Source organism: Dreissena polymorpha, chromosome 11, assembly GCF_020536995.1.
Source record: "Dreissena polymorpha isolate Duluth1 chromosome 11, UMN_Dpol_1.0, whole genome shotgun sequence".
Lineage (NCBI taxonomy): Eukaryota > Metazoa > Mollusca > Bivalvia > Myida > Dreissenidae > Dreissena > Dreissena polymorpha.
Window position 1 is genome coordinate 14,473,233 of NC_068365.1, and position 23,552 is coordinate 14,496,784.

At 36.3% G+C, this 23,552-nt stretch overlaps 1 protein-coding gene across 1 annotated transcript; it reads right to left on the minus strand.

Annotated features, from left to right (window-relative positions):
* Positions 1–956: 956 nt before the first annotated feature.
* Positions 957–22,480, minus strand: LOC127849501 (equilibrative nucleobase transporter 1-like). The gene is made up of 11 exons (XM_052382102.1): positions 21,888–22,480; positions 21,603–21,784; positions 16,519–16,944; positions 14,999–15,045; positions 13,323–13,492; positions 10,679–10,868; positions 6,450–6,626; positions 5,996–6,097; positions 5,407–5,596; positions 4,625–4,745; positions 957–2,967 (listed from the first exon to the last, which is right to left on the minus strand). Exons 3-11 carry the CDS (start codon positions 16,941–16,943, stop codon positions 2,866–2,868), a joined length of 1,524 nt encoding a protein of 507 aa, XP_052238062.1. The 5' UTR covers position 16,944; positions 21,603–21,784; positions 21,888–22,480; the 3' UTR covers positions 957–2,865.
* Positions 22,481–23,552: the final 1,072 nt, after the last annotated feature.

The window sequence follows — 23,552 nt, forward strand, 5'->3', positions numbered from 1 at the left end:
CCACGCATGGACGGACAGACGACGGAAACCACGCCATGACATAAGCTCTTCAGGCCTTTGGCCAGTAGAGCTAAAAATATAAAACATAACCATGTGCAGTTTATTTATTTTAATTTTTAAATTAAAATCCCTTCTTAAACTTATCAGGTTAATGATACTCATGATGCTAAGACCGCACCATGTTTTTCTAGTTATATTAACAAAGATATAACATTGTGATCATAACGTAATGAACTATAGTGTTGATTAATATGAACCATTCCAGATTATAAGTGACTATAACTTTATAATACTTCCTAACTTTGACAATATGTAAATTTGAATCCCCAAAATTATGCAAGGTTATTAGTTTTCAGAAAACTATGGTGTAAATTTGCCTTCCCCAAAGTAACATCATTTAGACAATTCTATTGCCACATTTATCCTGCTGCATTATTTCCGAAAGAATTCAAGATAAAGTTATCATAGTCAGCTATTGCAAATCATTTATTTAAAACAATATGCTAAGCAGAGAAGATTGATGTAAAAACATTACAAGATATGTGTTTGTCACAAACACTATGTCCCCTTTTGCGCCGCTTTGAAGCTATAAATTTGACCTTTGACCTTGAAGGATGACCTTGACCTTTCACCCCTCCAAATGTGCAGCTCGCATTTAACAGTGAAAACCCAAACAAAATCTTTTGTTATATGGAAAGGTGGAAATCATAACTAGGTGGTTAAAACAACTCTACGAAGAAATTTGATAATATAAATCACAACAGTTTCTCATGCTTTTGTAAATATCTAGCTATCCAGTAAAAAACAACCATTCAACTGAATGGTTGTTTTTTACCAATAACCAATTTGAGAATAGGACCAGGGCCCTTGGATGAGTATAAAATCATTTTTACTCAAATTGGCACACTGTGTTGTTTTTTTTAACAAATACCCGGTATTATAAAAATAAGAATAAATGTGTTTTCAATATTTTATTAACTAAGATTAGACTCATAAGGCTGGATATCGAAATGAAATGAATGTTGCAATGAACAAACAAATAATAATTCTTAACCTTCAATTCGGAATTTTTAGCAGTCATATGGGACTAATATACACCTTTTTAGAATGGAATGAGGCCCAATGTAGGTTCAAAAAAATACTTAACTGTCACTACTCGACACTACAATAGTACTATGCTACACTTCACATATACTATGCTACACTATACAGATACAATACTACACTATAACACAAGGCACATCTCAAGTGTCTAGGTGATCCGAGAAATTAACAAATTTAAGAATGGCGCATATAGGTGATTTTTTATTTCTATGATAATGAGTGGATGAAAATTTAAAATCTACTGAAACAAAAACATTAACTTTATTGAATCTTTTTAAAAAATCACATTTTTAAAGGTAAGTTAGAGCATTTTCTGTGATAACAACATTTGTACTTCATTTCACAGTGAAAATTATCAATAATGTTCAAACCAATACTTAGCATTTGAAAAAGTGAATTTCAACTTTTGAATATTAAAAAAGAGATGTGTTGTCAGAAACACAATGCCCCCTATTGCGCCGCTTAGAAGCCATATATTTGACCTTTGACCTTGAAGGATGGCCTTGACCTTTCACCACTCAAAATGTGCAGCTCCATGAGATACACATGCATGCCAAATATCAAGTTGCTATCTTCAATAATGCAAAAGTTATTGCAAAACTTTAACCAAGGTTGAAGTTTTGGGACACACACAATGAATGACAGACAGACAGGCCAAAAACAATATGCCCCTGATCTTTCGATCCAGGGGCATAAAAACTCATATTTTTCTATTCACAACAAGAAAAGATAAATAAACATCTTTCAGTTAAGATCTGAACCCTCCCATTACTAATAGCTTGATAAATGTTGTACTATATAACAATTGTACACAACAAAAGCAAGGTAACACACTATAAGTGTATTTAAGTTGATTCGAATAATACTCAACCATATAAAATTATAATACAGCTGTCATCCTGACATTTTTTTGAAATTATACTTAGAATTAAACATACTAAATAAAATAAAAGTAAAATAATGAATGGCACATTCCAATTTTAAAGCTAAATTGATATAATGAAATATATAAAATCTACAAAATATCAAACATCCAATACAACTTATACAACTATCATAGTACAACAAAACAGTAAGATATGGCTTTACCAAGCAAGATCGCTTTACAATATATGGCACGTTCACTTTAACTGATATAGAACGAAAACAAGGAATTTATTCAAAGCTTACCTTACTTATTACAAAGTATTGTTCATTGCAAACAAATAAGCATGTGTATTAGCATTTAAAAAACAAAAACAAAAAAATCTTTAGCCTTTAGCAAGCAAAGTGGCAATAAGTTAGATTTTAATCCCAAAGGACCCAGATTTAAAACCACTGAGAAGGAAAACATTTGTATTTAACTCTCGTTTGATACTGAAATTAATGTAGATTCCAAATAATACTGATTCATAAGTAAATACTTTATATTATGTACTGAAATTTTTCAAAAGTACAAAAAATATGTATCTGTAATAACTCATTAACAATCTTAACAACATACTTAGAATAATATATGATAATACGATAATAAGAATATAATATCAGTTTCATGTATAGGTTAAAAACATAATATCAATCTACAATTGATACAAAAAAAAACGATAACAAACTGGTATTAAAAACATACACTTTGGCAATAATCATGTAGGCTTTATATGAAATGACAACAGAAAAATTTACTTAACACTGAATTTGTAAAGTAAGCACATTTACCATATAGAATCAAATTTAAGATTATTTTCATACAGTAAAATTATCTTTAAATTTCAACCTTGCCCCTCAGTTGACATTGAACTTTTTCTCCTCCCTTGAGCAGGTGATCCAGAGGTACAAGGGATGGAAGAATGAAATACAAACCAGTATCAACAGCAGTATGTTAGCCTGAAATGAGATACAAACCAGTATCAACAGCAGTATGTTAGCCTGAAATGAGATACAAACCAGTATCAACAGCAGTATGTTAGCCTGAAATGAGATACAAACCAGTATCAACAGCAGTATATTAGCCTGAAATGAGATACAAACCAGTATCAACAGCAGTATATTAGCCTGAAATGAGATACAAACCAGTATCAACAGCAGTATATTAGCCTGAAATGAGATACAAACCAGTATCAACAGCAGTATATTAGCCTGAAATAAGATACAAACCAGTATCAACAGCAGTATGTTAGCCTGAAATGAGATACAAACCAGTATCAACAGCAGTATGTTAGCCTGAAATGAGATACAAACCAGTATCAACAGCAGTATGTTAGCCTGAAATGAGATACAAACCAGTATCAACAGCAGTATGTTAGCCTGAAATGAGATACAAACCAGTATCAACAGCAGTATGTTAGCCTGAAATGAGATACAAACCAGTATCAACAGCAGGATGTTAGCCTGAAATGAGATACAAACCAGTATCAACAGCAGTATGTTAGTCTGAAATAGTGGACAAACCAGTATCAACAGCAGTATGTTAGCCTGAAATGAGATACAAACCAGTATCAACAGCAGTATATTAGCCTGAAATGAGATACAAACCAGTATCAACAGCAGTATATTAGCCTGAAATGAGATACAAACCAGTATCAACAGCAGTATATTAGCCTGAAATGAGATACAAACCAGTATCAACAGCAGTATATTAGCCTGAAATGAGATACAAACCAGTATCAACAGCAGTATATTAGCCTGAAATAAGATACAAACCAGTATCAACAGCAGTATGTTAGCCTGAAATGAGATACAAACCAGTATCAACAGCAGTATGTTAGCCTGAAATTAGATACAAACCAGTATCAACAGCAGTATGTTAGCCTGAAATGAGATACAAACCAGTATCAACAGCAGTATGTTAGCCTGAAATGAGATACAAACCAGTATCAACAGCAGTATGTTAGCCTGAAATGAGATACAAACCAGTATCAACAGCAGGATGTTAGCCTGAAATGAGATACAAACCAGTATCAACAGCAGTATGTTAGTCTGAACTAGTGGACAAACCAGTATCAACAGCAGTATGTTAGCCTGAAATGAGATACAAACCAGTATCAAAAGCAGGATGTTAGCCTGAAATGAGATACAAACCAGTATCAACAGCAGTATGTTAGCCTGAAATGAGATACAAACCAGTATCAAAAGCAGGATGTTAGCCTGAAATGAGATACAAACCAGTATCAACAGCAGTATATTAGCCTGAAATGAGATACAAACCAGTATCAACAGCAGTATGTTAGCCTGAAATGAGATACAAACCAGTATCAAAAGCAGGATGTTAGCCTGAAAAAGTGGACAATCATTACAAAGCAATCTTGTGATTGAACTGAGCCAAACATAGAAATTCAAGAAATTAAAGGAGTTCAAAATTAATTGGACAAGGTTAAATTTTTTATAAAATTATATAAATTTAGGTTATAAAGGGCCAGTCACACCACACAGTTTTCTTAAATGTCAGAGGGCTGTATGATTGCCATACAATACAATGTAAGTGTCAGTAAATATGTCTCATACAATGGGCTCAATGGAATAGTTTCTGAGATGGGATACTCACATGTAGCGGTGCCTCTGGATACTGCTCTGCCCAGGTGAAGAAAGCAAACTGTAAAAAGCTAAATATACCACCAGACACTATCATCACGCCATACAGTAGACCGAAATACTCGCTTGGAAACCTGAAATAGGATACAAGTACTTGTTTTGTTTTTGTAAAATATGTTAATGTTAAAATTTTACAAAATCAAATCAGATGGGCTGTGGGAAAATGCTGCTTATTGCATGTACACAAAATGTAGTCCCAGATAAGGCTCTGCAATCCACAGAGGCTAATCAGGCGCAACACAACTAAACTGGATCTTTGATAAACAGATTTCCTTCAAAAATACGATAGAAGCGTAAAGGCTTGCCCCTGAGTACATACGGAATATTACACTAGTAAATTGTTCCAAGAGTTTGTATCACTCGAGTGGCTTGTGCGATGACTTATCACATGAGAGGCGGAGCCTCGAGTGTGATGCGAAATAGCACAAGCCACAAGTCCGGCTAGTATGGTAATACGAAATTGGAAACAGCGAGTAGCGTAATACGGGATTTTTTATTTCAACGATCGATACAACCTGTATTTTGTTAAAAGCATTAAACAGGTATATAATAAACAGAGTTATCTCTATGTCTAAGAAGACACTTTAGGCACATGCATTCAGCCTCGATTTCCCAGAGCAAGCCTCGTTGTATTTGTTTGTGTTTATTATCTTTATGTTTATGTTTAAAAATAAAATAAAATCTATATTTACCCGTAGCTGTTCAATAATGTAAATGCATACAGATTATGCTTACACAACACTAAGGAAGGCTGCTGCCATGCTGAACAAGAAGGACCGGAACACAGTCATGATGATGAAGGTCAGGTACAGGACCTGGGTCGAGGGCAGCAGCACCAGGACTGACAGTAGCAGCGCCAACAAACTGCCTACAGCCTGCGGGATAGCAGCAGGGAAAACCTCTCTATAGGCAGAGGATTTACCATCTGGAACATACAGCAGTCATAAAGTGACACTTCAAGAAAAATTCATTTAAGTTAATAAGTATATAATTTACGTGAAATTTATTTTTTAAAAACAGTGCTTTTTTTTACTATTAAGGTAATGGGAACAGGGCCATGTAAATTGGAAAAAACTGCATTCTTTAGACTAAAATAGGCAAATAAGTGTATTTTACTTATGCTTACAAACACTTTAATACAAGAAGTGTTTTTGATATATTCACTAAGGTTCAACCAATGGAGTTGCATCTAAATAATTGTGGCACTTTTTTGCATACATTTCTTTTCCTCTTCTTGAAACCTTTAATGAGGACTTTTAGGCAGTAATTTGAGAATAAATAAATGCACTCTTTGACAGTGTTTAAGTCTTATCACGAGAGTTACCCTGACACCAGCGTCGTACGATGTCATACACCACGCCTGCAAGAGGAGACGTGACGAGACCACCCATCATGATGGTGAAACACATGTTCGTGAAGTAGCTTACTGCAAGAGAAAAGGGATAAACCATGTTAAACACATACTGGCAAATAATGGCAAATTCCTTAGATGAAAAGTAGCAAATAGCAAAACAATAATTATTTGTCTGAACCATAAAAAAGTGAACAAAATCCGATGAGAATATATAAGCCTACGTCGGAAAAAATGAAGCTTAATGCATAGGCATAAAGTGTTGTCCCAGATAAGCCTGTTAGTCCACACAGGCTTATCCAGGAAACACTTTCAGCATATGCATTTAGCCCCATTTTCCTAAAGTAATGCTCATATCTTCTTAAGATTTAAGGTAAAGATTCAAGTTCTTATACGAAACTACAGCCTCCAAGTCTTTAAAACCCACCTTGTTGTGCATCCTCCTTGAAGAGACGGTTAAGGTACTGGTTGAGAGTGCCAATGAAGAAGAAGAACCGCAGTTGAAGTAGACAAAGCCAAATAACGTGGGTGATGAACACAGGCTTACACAGGCAGCTACGCAGGCTGGGCTTGCTAGGGGCACTTTCTTCAGCAGCATTTATTGCTGCATTGTGGAACATCAAACTATTTTTTTAATGTCATGAGCTTATGAACATGTGATATGGTTTAAGAACAAGTTATTAAATATGTTAACTTTGCCATACTTAAACTAAATTCAAAGTTACCACATTCTTTAGGTACAACCTAAAATCAATATTATTCAACTTTTTAGCAAAACTTACAATCATCGGAGTGCAAACATATTCAAATTCTATGGAACCAGTTGACAACATTTCTTGAGAAACAACAATTAAAATTTAAACTGTCTCTCTTAAATATCAGTTTCGGTGTTAATACTTTTAAAATACCAGAAATTAATAACACTGTGAACCACATTATCATATTAATGAAATATTTATATTCAGCATCAAATACAAAAAACAAATACCTACTTTCAACTGTTTTATAAACTATTTAAAACTAAAGATCAAAATTGAAAAAGAAATAGCCCTACACAACGATAAACTTAATATTTTTTAACAAAAATGGAAACACATAAACTTTCATAACCCAGTCCAGTTGTCTTCTACCCAACTCTACGCAACTCATCTATAGTATTGATGATTACATTTAACAAGAGCACCGCATAACGGGTGCCACGCTCAGCTACGGATGCAGTTTTGAATAAATGAAAGCTTGTCAGAATTTTTTATTTTTTTTTAGAGGTCACAGTGACCTTGATCTTTGATCTAGTGACCCAAAAATGGGTGTGCCGTGTAGAACTCATCAAGGTGCATCTACATATGAAGTTTTAAAGTTGTAGGTGGAAGCACTTTGATTTTAGAGCGAATGTTAAAGTTTATGTTAAAGTTTTATATTAGAGGTCACAGTGACCTTGACCTTTGACCAAGTGACCCAAAAATGCGTGTGGCATGTAGAACTCATTAAGGTGCATCTACATATGAAGTTTCAAAGTTGTAGGTTGAAGCACTTTGATTTTAGAGCAAAGTTTAATATTAGAGGTCACAGTGACCTTGACCTTTGACCTAGTGACCCAAAAATGAGTGTGGCGTGTAGAACTCATTAAGGTGCATCTACATATGAAGTTTCAAAGCTGTAGATGGAAGCACTTTGATTTTAGAGCTAAAGTTAAGGTTTTAGCACGAAGCCTACGGCGGACTGCGGACGACGAGCTGGCTATGACAATACCTCGGGTTTTCTCCGAAAATGCCGAGCTAAAAATAACAACATCCACCACAGGCAACCAAAACAAAAAAACAGTATATACTAGCATATCATGTATAATATGTGTTTGACATTATTACCGCTGTATTATACCACTTTTGTTCTTGCTTATGCACATATTTACATTGTATGTTTTATATTGAATAAAAAAAATATTAAAAAAAACTTATCACACTTTTTTGTGGAACATGATATCTATGTTGTCAAACCCTTTCTGTAAGACCAAAAATCAATGTTGTCAAACGTTTAACATAAAACCTGCATTAAATGTTGTCATTTTTTTGTAAACCTAAAATCAAATCAGTCACACCATTTCTATAAAACCTAAATCAATTTAGTTAAACTCATTTCTGTAAAAGCTAAAAGTTGCCACACTTTTCAAGCAAAACCTAAATTCAAGTTTGCCATAACATTTATGTTAACCCTAAAATCAATATGTCCACATTTTTTCTGTGAAACCTTAAATCAAAGTTTCAACATATTTTCTTTTGAATCTAAAATAAATGTTGTGTCAATTTTACTATACAACCTAAATATACAAGAGTTCCGCGGTCGGAGATGACCGCATTGAAGCCGGATTTTTTATTTAAATGACAGGAAAGTACCTTTCGTGTTTTTGTCAATGCAATACTTAAATTACTGAAATATTGTTCAAAGGTCAAAATGAAATGTAAGTACTTTTCAAGGCATGAGCAAACCTTGTGTTATGTTTTGAATGCATGCATATACATGAACAACAATAACATTTAAGGTCACAAATATGAACTTGAATTGACAATTAGGAAAGTTTGATCTCAATTTTTTTATTAGCAAATTAGTAACATATTGTTTGAAGTTTCCATCAATTTCATTATCAAATGTAAGAAAATAAACTTAGATGAAATAATACTATTTATTGTTTTGCTTTCACATACCTACACAGAAATCCAGACAGCCTTATGATCACTCCAAAAGGTTTCTATCACACCAGTTCTAGCAGATAGATTGGACACATAAATATGATCCAAGCTTGAATGATAGTCTGTGGTTTATAACATGGAATAAGAACTTTAACATTTTTACCTACCAAAGTTATAAGAACTTTAACATTTTTACATTCAAGGTCACAGTGACCTTGACCTTAGAATGAATGACCTTGAAATGACCAGCGGTCATCTAAGTGTGCTTGCAAACCTTCATGTCAAGTTTGAAGACTCTATGTCCAAGCATACCAAAGTTATAACAATTTTAACATTTTAACATTTAAGGTCACAGTGACCTTGACCTTCAAATGAATGACATTGAAATGACCAGTGGTCATCTTCTAGTACTGGCCAATCTTTATTTCAAGTTTGAAGACTCTAGGTACAAGCATACCAAAGTTATAACATGAAATAAGAACTTTAACATTTTTACATTCAAGGTCACAGTGACCTTGACCTTCAAATGAATAACCTTGAAATGTCCAGTGGTTACTTACTAGTTCTGGCCAACCTTCATGTCAAGTTTCAAGACTCTAGGTCCAAGCATACCAAAGTTATAACAACTTTAACATTTTTACATTCAAGGTCACAGTGACCTTGACCTTCAAATGAATGACCTTGAAATGTCCAGTGGTTACTTACTAGTTCTGGCCAACCTTCATGTCAAGTTTCAAGACTCTAGGTCCAAGCATACCAAAGTTATAACAACTTTAACATTTTTATATTGAAGGTCACAGTGACCTTCACCTTCAAATGAATGACCTTGAAATGACCAGTGGTCATCTGTTAATCCTGGCCAACCTTCATGTCAAGTTTGAAGACTCTAGGTCCAAGCATACCAAAGTTATACCATGAAATAAGAACTTTAACATTTTTACATTCAAGGTCACAGTGACCTTGACCTTCAAATGAATGACCTTGAAATGACCAGTGGTTACTAACTAGTTATGGCCAACCTTCATGTCAAGTTTCAAGACTCTAGGTCCAAGCATACCAAAGTTATAACAACTTTAACATTTTTTATATTGAAGGTCACAGTGACCTTGACCTTCAAATGAATGACCTTGAAATGACCAGTGGTCATCTGTTAATCCTGGCCAACCTTCATGTCAAGTTTGAAGACTCTAGGTCCAAGCATACCAAAGTTATACCATGAAATAAGAACTTTAACATTTTCGAGCACGCCGCCACCCCGCCCGCCCGCCCGCCCGCCCGCCCGCCCGCCCGCCCGACAACATCAATCTATAAGCCGAGATTTTTTCGAAAAAAATCCGGCTAAAAATTGTCACACTTTTTCTGTAAAATCTCAAATAAAAGTTGTAAAACCTTTTCTATAAAACATCAAAGCCATAATAGTACTTGATTACTTTATAACCTGAAATTAATGTTGCCATTTCATTTCTTTATAACTTGAAATCAATTCTCTCACTTGATTATGTTATAACATGAACATATTTTTGTCATTTGATAACTTTATAACCTAAACTCAATGTTAAAATTTGATCACTTTATAACCTTTTATCAATGTTGTCACTTGATTTATTTTATAACCTGAAATCCATTATGTCACTTGATTGTATTATAACCTGAAATCAATGTCATCATTTGATAAAATTATAAACTAAAATCAATTTTGTCATAAACCTGAAATCAATTTTGTCCTTTTATCATTTTGTAAACAGAAATCAATTTTGTCATTTGATTCTGGTAAAACCTAAAATCAAGTTTGACATTGGATTTAAATCAAGTTTGTCATTTAATTTCTTTATAAACTTCAATCAATTTTGTCATTTGATTCCTGTAAAACCTAAAATCAATATTGTCATTTGATAACTTTATCAACTGAAGTCATTTTTGTCATTTGACTCCATCAAAAACTAAACTGAACAAATCACTAAAGATGTCACACCATTTTTATCGCTGAGAAGTTCCACAGACACCTCTGTCTCGTCTACCGCATCAGGGCTTTGAGCCTTTGTTTGTGCCCTTGGAATAAAGTCCTTGGGCAGGAAAAAAAACGTGCTCACAAGGGTCAGCAGGTGGAGGCCAGCAATGATCAGGAACATGTCACGTCTTGCAAAGCCCCCAGCATAGGCTAGCTGTAAATTGAAATGTGCCTCGCTCAGGAAAACATGGTTTAATGCATGTGTGTAAGGTGTCATCCCAGATAAGCCTGTGCATGCTAATCAGGGACAACACTTTCTACCAAAAAAGATATTTCCTTTAGTTTAAACAAAAATAACATGGGAAAACAGCGTAAAAGGCATCTGCATATACCGTTATTACTCTATGTTTTCGGACACTTAAAAATAATTAATTTTTTTCTTGTCCGAAAACTTAGATACGAAAAATATTCACAAAATACAGGTGTCCAAAAACTTAGAGTCGAAAATTGAAGTGTCCAAAAATAGCGTCAATTGTATCAACGACTACCGGTAATAGAACGCGCTTGTAAAATACCATGCCGTATAGTAAAAATTACAGTTATATATGTTTGCACTGCATTTTAAATAATTTTAAATGCTTAATTTATTTAACAGAAAGTTTCTACAAGGTTGTACTTTGACCAACGAGTTCAGAAATGAGCATGTGATGTACCGATACTCGCTAGTATGAACCTGTAATTAACGCAATAAAAAAAGCAAACTATGAATTCTTCGTTTGTTCATTTCCGATAGTTGTTGTCTAATACCTTCCATTGTTCGTAAAACATGCAATAGGGTGCATCACACTTTGAAGCGTTTAGTATTTGTCAAAGTTATTTTACTGAGAAGGGGTAGTAACATTGCCGTAGATAATTGAACTGTTAATTGACACTACCCCTGGTAATTGTCATAACGCTTATGCTATCGGGCGAAACCATTGTTTAATACCAGTTTACAAGGTTATTTACCCAATAACGCAAATGTAATGGTCCGTTTCCCTCAGGCATGCACCTGCCATGTTTGATGTTGTTAATCTGGTTGTAAAACCCCATGATCTAAGTGTCATTAGATATCGAAAACAGGACCGAAATTTAGTAAAATAGTGCTGTAAAATATACTGTCCGAAAACTTACAGACATTAATTATGGACGAAAACTCGTGTGTCCAAAAATTAAGAGTCGCGGAAAATAATTATTTTTGCTAAAAAAAGGGGTGTCCGAAAACTTAGAGTGTCCGAAAACATAGAGTAATTATGGTATGTCGTCCAAGATAAGCCTGTGCAGTCTGCATAGGCTTATCAAGGACAACACTTTCAGCCAAAAATGGATTTTGGATAAGAAGAGATTCCCTTTAATAAAAAATACCATAACAACCAAACACATCGTCACTGATTACCCCGGTAGCCTGTGCAGACTGCACAGGCTAATCTGGGATGACACTTTCGCACATTAAGCCAAGTTTTCAGGAAAATGTCACGCCTTGCAAAACCCCCCATACAAGACAGCTGTCAATTAAATCATTATTTCAAATTTTAGAGACCAGGTGTTTTACTAAGTAGGCAGTTATATATATATATAGATACAAGTCTATCGTGATGAGGCAATGTAGAAAGTCATTCAGATTATTAGATTATTCAAGTAATACATGTAGTTTAGTTTATCAACAGTTTCCTTATAAGCAAGCCAAGTGGTTTCACAGGAAATGTCATTTTTTAATTTGAAGCAGTGATAGCAATGGAACTTTTACTTAAACATGTACAACAGATTGGACAGAACATTTTGTTACAGAGAACCATCTAAAAGACATTTGTATACATGTTTATTACAACTTTGCTTTAGAAAGACATTTTGTTCAGTGTCAAAAAGTTTTGTTTAGTACATATGAATAAAAATAAAGAACATCTTTACCATGCTAGGTTTAATATAATCTTATATAACAAAACATTTCTTAGAAAAATGGGTCTAAAGCATGTGCTTTAAGTGTCATAAAAGATAAGCCTGAGCAGTCTTCACAGTCATACTTTTTACCTTCAATGGATTTTACATATGAAGACTTTCTTTAAAAAAAAACACAATAAAAGCTTGAAGTGTGTGGTCCCTGACTAGCCCACAACGAGGGTAAACAAGAGCTGTGTTTGTGAAACACAATGCCCCCTATTGAGCCGCTTTGAAGCCATATATTAGGCCTTTGACCTTGAAGGATGACCTTGACCTTCCACCACTTACAATGTGCAGCTCCATGAGATACACATGCATGCCAAGTATCAAGTTGCCATCATCAATATTGCAAAAGTTATGACCAAGGTTAAAGTTTTGTGACAGAATGACAGACAGACAGACAGGCCAAAAACAATATACCCCCGATCATTCGATCCGGGGGCATAAAAAAAATCTTTTGAAGGCTAGCTTAAATGTTGTCTTATAAAAACAAAACCTTGGTAAACCATCTTACAACATCAACTCACCTTGACTATGAGCATGACAGCGGAGGACATGTCAAATCCCCCACACAGAAGGCCCACTACAGTGGAGCTTCCTACAAGGAACAGGTTGGAGACCCGAGTGTTGGTCACCAGTAATGGGATGCCTCCCATACCTAGTAGAGACAGGCCGGGGAACATCAACTTACCTTGACTATAAGCATGACAGCCGAGGACATGTCAAATCCCCCACAAAGAAGGCCCACTACAGTGGAGCTTCCTACTAGGAACAGGTTGGAGACCTGGGTGTTGGTCACCAGTAATGGGATGCCTCCCATACCCAGTAGAGACAGGCCGGGGAACATCAACCAGGGAGCATCTGTAACAGAAACACACAGTAGAATTTATTAACTATACACGACAAAAATTTAGGCCTGTCTCTGGGAAAATGGGACTAAATGCATGTGCATAAAATATCATCCCAGATTAGCCTGTGCAGTTTGCACAGGTTAATCAGGAAAGACACTTTCCGTCTAAACTGGATTTTCGCTTAGGAAATACTTTTTTAAACGAAAAATAGTAAAAAGTGTCGTCCCTGTTAAGTCTGTGTATAAGAATAGGGTAATCTGTGAACACACTTAAAGCATTATTCCCCGTATCATCAGAGTGAGGCTAATTTATTTAACACAATACAATTTGTGAAACCTAATGCGCTACTTTCAAGCCATATATGTGACCTTTGACCTTGAAGGATGACCTTGACCATGACCTTTCACCACTCAAAATGTGCTGCTCCATGAGATACACATGCATGCCAAATATCAAGTTGCTACTTCAATATTTCAAAAGTTATGACTAATGTTAAAGTTTTGGTTAAAGTTTTGGGACACACACACACACAGTGACACACACATACAATGATAGACAGGTCAAAAGCAATATAACCCCCGATCATTCGATCCTGGGGCATAAAAACTTACGAAAGATTTGGGAAAAAGTTGCTCAAACTGATAAACTGAAAGAAATATGTGGTTTCTTTTATTTGCATGAAATTACATTTTAAGGAATCATAAAATCAAGCATATTCGTTTGATTAGTTTGATTTATTTTTTAGAACCTGATAAATGTATTTTCTTTGTGTTTTCCTCTATTCTACCCATTACGCCATGATAAAATAAGCTATAATAACCTGTCTATAACCAGCATTCTTATCATTTAAATATCACGATTACAGGGTCTCTATATTTTAGTGTTACATCAAATAAGAAGGATAATTTTTTAGTGCAATCGATATCACAACAAACAGTTGAATTAGTGGTACCCATTTTGTCTTGTGTAAGTGTAATTAACGAAGTGGTGCTTTTAATGACAGTTTGACCCAACTCCTTGCTAAAAATAAATTAGCAATATAGTAATATTATGTCACTTAATTATATTTGTTCCAGAAGAAAATATTATACAATTATCAAAAGTAGAGCTAAATAATTTAAAGAAAGTGTCTCTTAACTGAAAAACAGAGGGTTTTCCCAGACTTACTATTTAGCGTCTTAAGAGGGCACAATATTCGTATACTGCAGAGTTAAGAGTTTTGTTCTGACTATTACAATTTGTTAACTTTATCTAAGGAGAGCAATCAATACAATTATTATGAATACATAATTAAGACCCCCTTGTATTACGCCAAAAGTACAAGAGAAAGGAACAATGCTTCCAAATAAAGGAAAATAGTAGTTGTTATCAGAACCAGGTCAATTAATTGTAGTGGGTTTCAAAAATGCTTTCAAAAATGTACTTTATGAATTCATATAATCTAGCATAGCAAGGGCTGATCTATCAATTCTCTTAAAAAGAAAAAGAACATTTTTTGACAGCTATTTCAACTAACCTTTGTTTATGAATGCCATCAAAAGAGCACCAGCTATAAACATAACACTGAAAACAAAAAAAGACAACAGTAAATGTTAACACATTTCTACATTAGCTCATAAACAATAACATTTCAATACAGTCAAAACAGTATAAAGTATTTTCACTTGAAATTCTGCAGCTTGTAGTTCACCTAAACAATTTCATTATCATAAATCAAACACCTTGTTATGTGCATGAGAGTTGAGCATAAATAGTAACTAATACTACCATGTTTCTATGTACTAAACCAAGAGAACAAGGTGAAGTATAATACAACCCATGTCATGCAAAAATTATATCCTCGAAGGCCCGAATTCCGTGGGGGTCTGAATTCCGATGACATTTGTTTTTGTCTCGTATCGCGGAGTTAAGATGACGTCATGCACGCGCAGTTCGGTGAATATTGACAGATGCCAACGCAACTGTCACCTACAAAAAGACGCTCGAAATGAGACCAAAACAGGTAACACTCGTGTATAATGTTTCTCACACCTTAATTTGTATGTTTTCTACTATTCCTAATTCATGGCCCCCTTTAAACCCCTTTATTTGGTCCCAAACTCGCTTTTAAACATGTGACAGTCCGTTTGCATTGCCGGCTGGAGTTGACTCGTAGAAGTAGACCGGAAGTTTTCGTTTTTTCAATAAGGCCAACCTATTTTTTCTATGAGGTTGCTGGTCGTATCCCTTAGACTACTTTTTCATGTTTTTTCAATCATATGCATTTAATTGCTGAATGTGAAGATCATGAAGAATAAACTGCTGGCACATATGAATTGTAAATAAGTAAACCTATTTATGTGTTTGACTGTTAAAAGAGTTATTTTAAAAGAATATTTATAAGTTGGGGCTCTAAGAAGGGGTGACACTTTACTCTGTTTGTGTTGTGATTAGGAAGAAAAAACGAATGAAAATATAAATGCATAAACTAATTGTAAATAAGATTATATATTTTGACTGTTAAAAAAAAAAAATTAAAGAATATTTCCAAGTTAAAAAAAAATACAGAAAAACTAGCAAATAGCAGTTGCTTGGCCTAAATACACCATTAGGTTTGAGTAATTTCCCTTTGAATGACGTCACCGGAATTAGGTCCTCTCTAAAAAATGGCAGACAGCTTCGACCAGGGCTACTTTACGAAGCCGAATCTTATTTATTTAAGCACATATTTGCCAAATTCGGTTTGGTAAATGTAAATCAAGAATTTTTCCATCAAGGTATGTACACAATTTTGTGTTGTGTTTGTTTACTTTCACTTCTTTTTAAAAATCGATTCTTACCCCCACGGAATTAGGTCCTTCAAGGATACCACATACTGGCAGAGTAGCTCCAGACCAGCCCCTCAATCAGCCTGGTCAGGAGCTTACCAGTCCACAAATGAGACTACAAAACCTTGGGTGACTTAATAGGTGGACAATGTTACATCTGACCAGACTGCGCATTATGATAACACAAATTTCCGAATGACTTTGCTCATATACATAATTTTCCACTCACAAAGAAATAAGCCTAGTAACTCTGGTTCCAAATTTGTAGCTGACGTGCCCCAACACTGCGCAGCCAGCGCAGAACAGAGCAGACCCAATGGTGAAGCACAGAGTCATGTTGCTGTCCTGAGGCTTGCACTCCTTGCTTCTTTGCTCTAAGGTACTGTTACCACTGGTGATACCATACTCAGTATTGTTTCCTATAACAACAGTTGAATTCAAGTCCACAATCAATGTAGGCACTGTGGCATTTGATTGGATGCTAGACTGAGAAGGACACAGGTCTGCGTAGATCCCCTCATCTTTGAGCACAAACACGATGGAGCTCCATCCATACATGAGTCCTCCAAACAGGAGGCACTCCATGAACGCCCAGGCTGCTATCAGCCACTTCCTCCAACCCACGTCTCCTCCACTGGCATCTGACAACACCATCCTGAGGACACAATAAGTCTTGTATTAAGTATTAGAATTTCATTGTGTTAATAGAGATGTTGACTATGTCATACATGTATACTCTTTGTCACTAAAAGATTTTACAAACACAGAATATACTATAGATATCTCACAAACATTACTAATGCCACAGCAATTTTGTTTGCCAAATTGGTAAAAGTACCGCTACTAGCCCAATTGGGAAGAAAATTGGGAAATTGGTGTCTTTGATTTTTTGCTAACAAATAGTTAAAAATTGATAATAAAGTGTTGTCAAGTGGTCAAAATTTTGTTAATTTACGTTGAAGCCATAGGGCTGCATAAGAAAAGTTACTAACTGTTGCATTTTATTTACCAACAAAACACACCTTTCATTGGGATTTTTGTTTTGGAAGGCAATTGGGAAATTCATAGTTTTACCCCAGTTGAAGTTTCAATTAAATCCATTAACAAATCTTTAAGAGCATTGTAGTTTGCTCCACAAACTTACACCATTTACTGCTTACAAATGAACCATCCATCATGCTTATAAGGACCGCTTGCAGAGGTGTACAGTCTTGCAGGGGTGTACAGTCTTGCAGGGGTGTACAGTCTTGCAGGGGTGTACAGTTTATTATTTGGCCATGCTCTGGGAAAACTGGGCTTAATGCACAAGCTAATTTTAATAAATTGTGTTTCAAGATTTGCGGCTAATCAGAAACGACACTTACTGCGTATATGATATTTTTCATTTGAAGGAAGTCTCTTCTAAACAAAAACCAAGTCTAGGCAGTAGGTGTCGCCTCTAATGCCCCTGTGCAGACTGCACAAGCCAGTAGGTGTCGCCTCTAATGCCCCTGTGCAGACTGCACAAGCCAGTAGGTGTCGCCTCTAATGCCCCTGTGCAGACTGCACAAGCCAGTAGGTGTCGCCTCTAATGCCCCTGTGCAGACTGCACAAGCCAGTAGGTGTCGCCTCTAATGCCCCTGTGCAGACTGCACAAGCCAGTAGGTGTCGTCTCTAATGCCCATGTGCAGACTGCACAAGCCAGTAGGTGTCGCCTCTAATGCCCCTGTGCAGACTGCACAAGCCAGTAGGTGTCGCCTCTAATGCCCCTGTGCAGACTGCACAAGCCAGTAGGTGTCGCCTCTAATGCCCCTGTGCAGACTGCACAAGCCAGTAGGTGTCGCCTCTAATGCCCATGTGCAGACTGCACAAGCCAGTAGGTGTCGTCTCTAATGCCCCTGTGCAGACTGCACAAGCCAGTAGGTGTCGTCTCTAATGCCCATGTGCAGACTGCACAAGCCAGTAGGTGTCGTCTCTAATGCCCATGTGCACACTGCACAAGCCAGTAGGTGTCGTCTCTAATGCCCATGTGCACACTGCACAAGCCAGTAGGTGTCATCTCTAATGCCCATGTGCAGACTGCACAAGCCAGTAGGTGTCGTCTATAATGCCCCTGTGCAGACTGCACAAGCCAGTAGGTGTCGTCTCTAATGCCCATGTGCAGACTGCACAAGCCAGTAGGTGTCGTCTCTAATGCCCATGTGCAGACTGCACAAGCCAGTAGGTGTCGTCTCTAATGCCCATGTGCAGACTGCACAAGCCAGTAGGTGTCGCCTCTAATGCCCCTGTGCAGACTGCACAAGCCAGTAGGTGTCGCCTCTAATGCCCCTGTGCAGACTGCACAAGCCAGTAGGTGTCGCCTCTAATGCCCCTGTGCAGACTGCACAAGCCAGTAGGTGTCGCCTCTAATGCCCCTGTGCAGACTGCACAAGCCAGTAGGTGTCGCCTCTAATGCCCCTGTGCAGACTGCACAAGCCAGTAGGTGTCGCCTCTAATGCCCCTGTGCAGACTGCACAAGCCAGTAGGTGTCGCCTCTAATGCCCCTGTGCAGACTGCACAAGCCAGTAGGTGTCGCCTCTAATGCCCCTGTGCAGACTGCACAAGCCAGTAGGTGTCGCCTCTAATGCCCCTGTGCAGACTGCACAAGCCAGTAGGTGTCGCCTCTAATGCCCTTGTGCAGACTGCACAAGCCAGTAGGTGTCGTCTCTAATGCCCCTGTGCAGACTGCACAAGCCAGTAGGTGTCGTCTCTAATGCCCATGTGCAGACTGCACAAGCCAGTAGGTGTCGTCTCTAATGCCCATGTGCAGACTGCACAAGCCAGTAGGTGTCGTCTCTAATGCCCATGTGCAGACTGCACAAGCCAGTAGGTGTCGTCTCTAATGCCCATGTGCAGACTGCACAAGCCAGTAGGTGTCGTCTCTAATGCCCATGTGCAGACTGCACAAGCCAGTAGGTGTCGTCTCTAATGCCCCTGTGCAGACTGCACAAGCCAGTAGGTGTCGTCTCTAATGCCCCTGTGCAGACTGCACAAGCCAGTAGGTGTCGCCTCTAATGCCCATGTGCAGACTGCACAAGCCAGTAGGTGTCGTCTCTAATGCCCCTGTGCAGACTGCACAAGCCAGTAGGTGTCATCTCTAATGCCCATGTGCAGACTGCACAAGCCAGTAGGTGTCGCCTCTAATGCCCATGTGCAGACTGCACAAGCCAGTAGGTGTCGTCTCTAATGCCCCTGTGCAGACTGCACAAGCCAGTAGGTGTCGTCTCTAATGCCCCTGTGCAGACTGCACAAGCCAGTAGGTGTCGTCTCTAATGCCCCTGTGCAGACTGCACAAGCCAGTAGGTGTCGCCTCTAATGCCCATGTGCAGACTGCACAAGCCAGTAGGTGTCGTCTCTAATGCCCCTGTGCAGACTGCACAAGCTCATCTGGGATTACACTTGTGTACATGCATTCAACCCTGATTTCAAAGAGAAAGGCTCAATTGTATTATTTGTCTTAAAATATTGGCTGTTGAAAAATTGCATAAAAGTTGTTTAAAAACCATTAAACTTTGAAAAAAAGCAGCTACTTTTAAACAAGATGTAAGGACCAGTTCATACACATCAAGAAAATGACAACCATAAGCTAAAAACTGTACACACATATTTATACACTGAAATTGTTCACAAGTAGTTACAGTGTTTCTAATTAACAATATCATTTTAAAATGTAACTAATAACAATCAGATCGTCAATAAGCTTGTTGTATTGTTTTAACAGGCAGTGCTCCAGATAACATGCGTAAAGGCGTAAAAACGAATTAATTTTCTTAAGTAACGATTTAGATTTAAAATCTATGCGTAAAGTTACGCGTTGAAAAAATAAAACACGAATTTGAAATTTTCGAACATGCGTAAAAGTTCCAGTAGCAAATTATATAAACATTTCATCCCAATTCTGACTCGTTAAGGCGCTCAATAAAAACTTAAAGTCAACGTCACTCAAGCGTTTGCTGTGAGGAAAAGAGCCACACCTAAGAACAGTCAGTCGAATGGCAAAATGATTCTCATGAACCAAATACCCAAAGCATGGTTTCGTCAATAATTGATGAATGTATAAGCTCTTGCGTAAATGACTGAATCTAAAGCAGTTAAAAAACAAAAGGAAAGCCAGGCTTTTCCAAGACTATAAACCAAAATTTTAAATTATTGATGTGTCAAAAACCATGAATACACAATTATTTGGTAATATATTTTTGAAGACTCATTACTTTTATAACGAGGGGGTAAAATAAGAATTCATTTTTAAAATAGGGAGTAAATAAGAATTAAACCAAATTTTTATCTGGAGCTCTGTTAACAGGTTCAAAATGGATACTTTATTGTCATAAGACATGTCTTTGTTAATTAAGTTTCCTTTTATTTCTAGTACCAGTGACCTGACCTTTAAATGTTTTGCATATGTAGCTGTTGATAATTAAGTTTATGAATGGTTTGCACAAGAATTTTCAATACTTTCTAAGTAATAGCAGGATCCAGTTTTATGATATGTACTCATCTAATTATTTTTGTTTTTGCCCATGGACAGACTGAAGGTAATAAAAAACAGAGGAAGGATCGACAAACAGATGTATAGACAACCTATCATTGATTGTGTGTACAGATAGACCAGTGAAGAGGGGAAGGGATAGACAGACAGACAGAAAACCTATCGCTGAATGTGTATACTAAGTTGAATTATAATACATGTACCATAGTTACTTTTTGGTTATAACAATTAAAAGTTGTATTGTATTTTTAGGGGAAGCCAGGAGAGAAACTGTATACATCTTAGCTATACTAGACACTGTATTAAGACATGTTGCAGGATTAAACATGACTATATGTGAAAGATATCAGCCTTTCACGCATGTGCGCTAATTTTCAACCCAGATAAGCAATTTTCATCCCAGATTAATCTGCACAGGATGATAAGGGCAGATAATTTCAACCAAAACTGCATGGACATCTGCTATGAAGATGCTTCTTTTTATCGAAAAATACCTGACAAGCCGAAAGTGCACATTGCACAGGCTAATCTGGGACAACACTTTACGCATGAGCATTAAGCCCAGTTTTCCCAAAACAAATCTCATATAAACAAAGCTCAATTCATGCTGGGACTGCCAGAGATAAAGCACTGATGAAATGTGTAATGTAAAATGTCAAATATAAATAAACAACCATTTTATAAATGTGCCTGCAAAAAGACACTTCAAACAGACAGAAATTTTGTAAACAGACAATTGTATGTTTCACCTCTTTCAAGGAGAAATAAAATAAGATGAAATAAATTTGATACAACAAAAAACCTACCTGTCAGCTCTGTATGCAATATAGCAGCTCCAATAACAGTCAGCAGAGTGGTATTTCACAGAGGTACATGTAAAGTGTGTTATCAGTGTATCAGCACATCTCTTAATACCATTGGTCCAAGGTATAAAGTATTCTCCATAAATTAGTTAAAATTGTCCTTGTGCAAAATAAGCTACCAGAAACTGGAAGAAAATAAAATGGACAAATTTATTATTTTAAACAGCAATATTATTCTCCATTTTCACTGCATAAACAAGAAGGCCAAGATGCACCTACATTGCTCACCTGAAATACATTGCAATAATTGATCTTCAAAATCCCAGTCACTGCAAGGAAGGCTTTGTAACCACATGACAGCTCTTTGCACATTTCAGTTGAGTTCTGTGAAAATCGGGCATACTGCATGAGAATAAAGTGTCATCCCAGATTAGCCTGTGCAGTTCACACAGGCTAATTAGGGACAACAATTTCAGTTTTCATTTAATTTTTTGTTTAACCCTTTACCCCTTAGATACGTTTTTGACACATTTGTAGTCCTTTTGAAAGTTAAATTCAATTAAAGACCTTTTTTTACTAGATTCAGGTTCATTTCCGACCCTTAGATACTGGTGAGCGGTAAACAGCATAAAACCTGAACAGACTGCGTGTTACTGTTGTTTGCACATAGCCATTTTCACTTTGCTTCTGAGTGGGAAAGGATTAAAGAAAGTCTCTTCTTAGTAAAAACCAAGTATAGGCAGACAGAAAGTGTCATCCCTGATTAGCCTGTGCCGACTGGTCACCAACACTATGGCCTCAATGAACATAGATTAGATTAGAACAGCTGACAACAAAAAGTAACAGGCAAATCCCTTTATCAAGTCTACCACAATATGACAGTTAATAAAAAATCACAATAAAACTCCCCAACATTGCATTTTAATGATTAATGATAGCTTTACAAAGTCCCAATTTGCCGTCTGAAAAATTCCCAGTAAACGAAGGAAAATTTCTTCAATTTCATTCCAAAAGTGCATTATATGCAAGTGAACAAGTCAAAATGCATGATAATGAATATTATTTGAGTGTGTTTGTGCAATTTTACGTAGCGATATTAAAGATACATAATTCCCAATCTGAAAATTTCACAACACCAATTTTCACAGTTTCAAGGTTTTTCATGCTAATTTTTCCCAATTGGTACGGTACAGGTATTTTTCCAATAGGGAAAAAAATTTACAGATAAATAAATCACTTATCCCTTATTCTCATAGTTTAGGCCCTCCTCATAGTAATCATGACTTAAACGAAAAAATGTCAAGAAGTGCTGAAAAGTTAATGTTTTTCAATTTTTAGAAGTTGTTTATTTGATGGTTATCCATGACTTTCACGAAAATCGTTCTCATGATTTCCAGTATTCATTGAAAAGTAGCTGGGTCATGTTTATTCCAGGTTGATGATATGATTTTTAAATTACTTTACACAAAATTATGTTTGCTTGTTTATGGATTAAAAGTAGCTTTATCAAATGTTTTATATGCTGCTTAATTTTGAATAAAATGTAAAATTATTTTAAGAACAACATGAGCAAACGTTTTTTTTTCCATAAAGAAACTTTTTTTAGAACAAGCAAATGCGCATTATACGTAACGTTTCTTATCAACCAGTCAGAAGGGACGATATTATTGTACATGATACAGATAACTACAGGCAGCTAAATCTAGCCAGAATTTTGTCAAAACAATGCCAATGCAGTTTTTGTTGTTATGTCCAATTATACACATTTAACTATAGATTGACATATAACACATGCGTGTTTTTGTATTTGTTAACTTCCAAAATTCCTATGTATTCATTTAGAGGTCTGATACTACTGATAGACATGCTAAGATTGAAAATGACAGTAGCATCTGTTTCAGGAATCATTTAACATTTAACAAATCGACAAAAGGATAATTTTCAAATTATGAG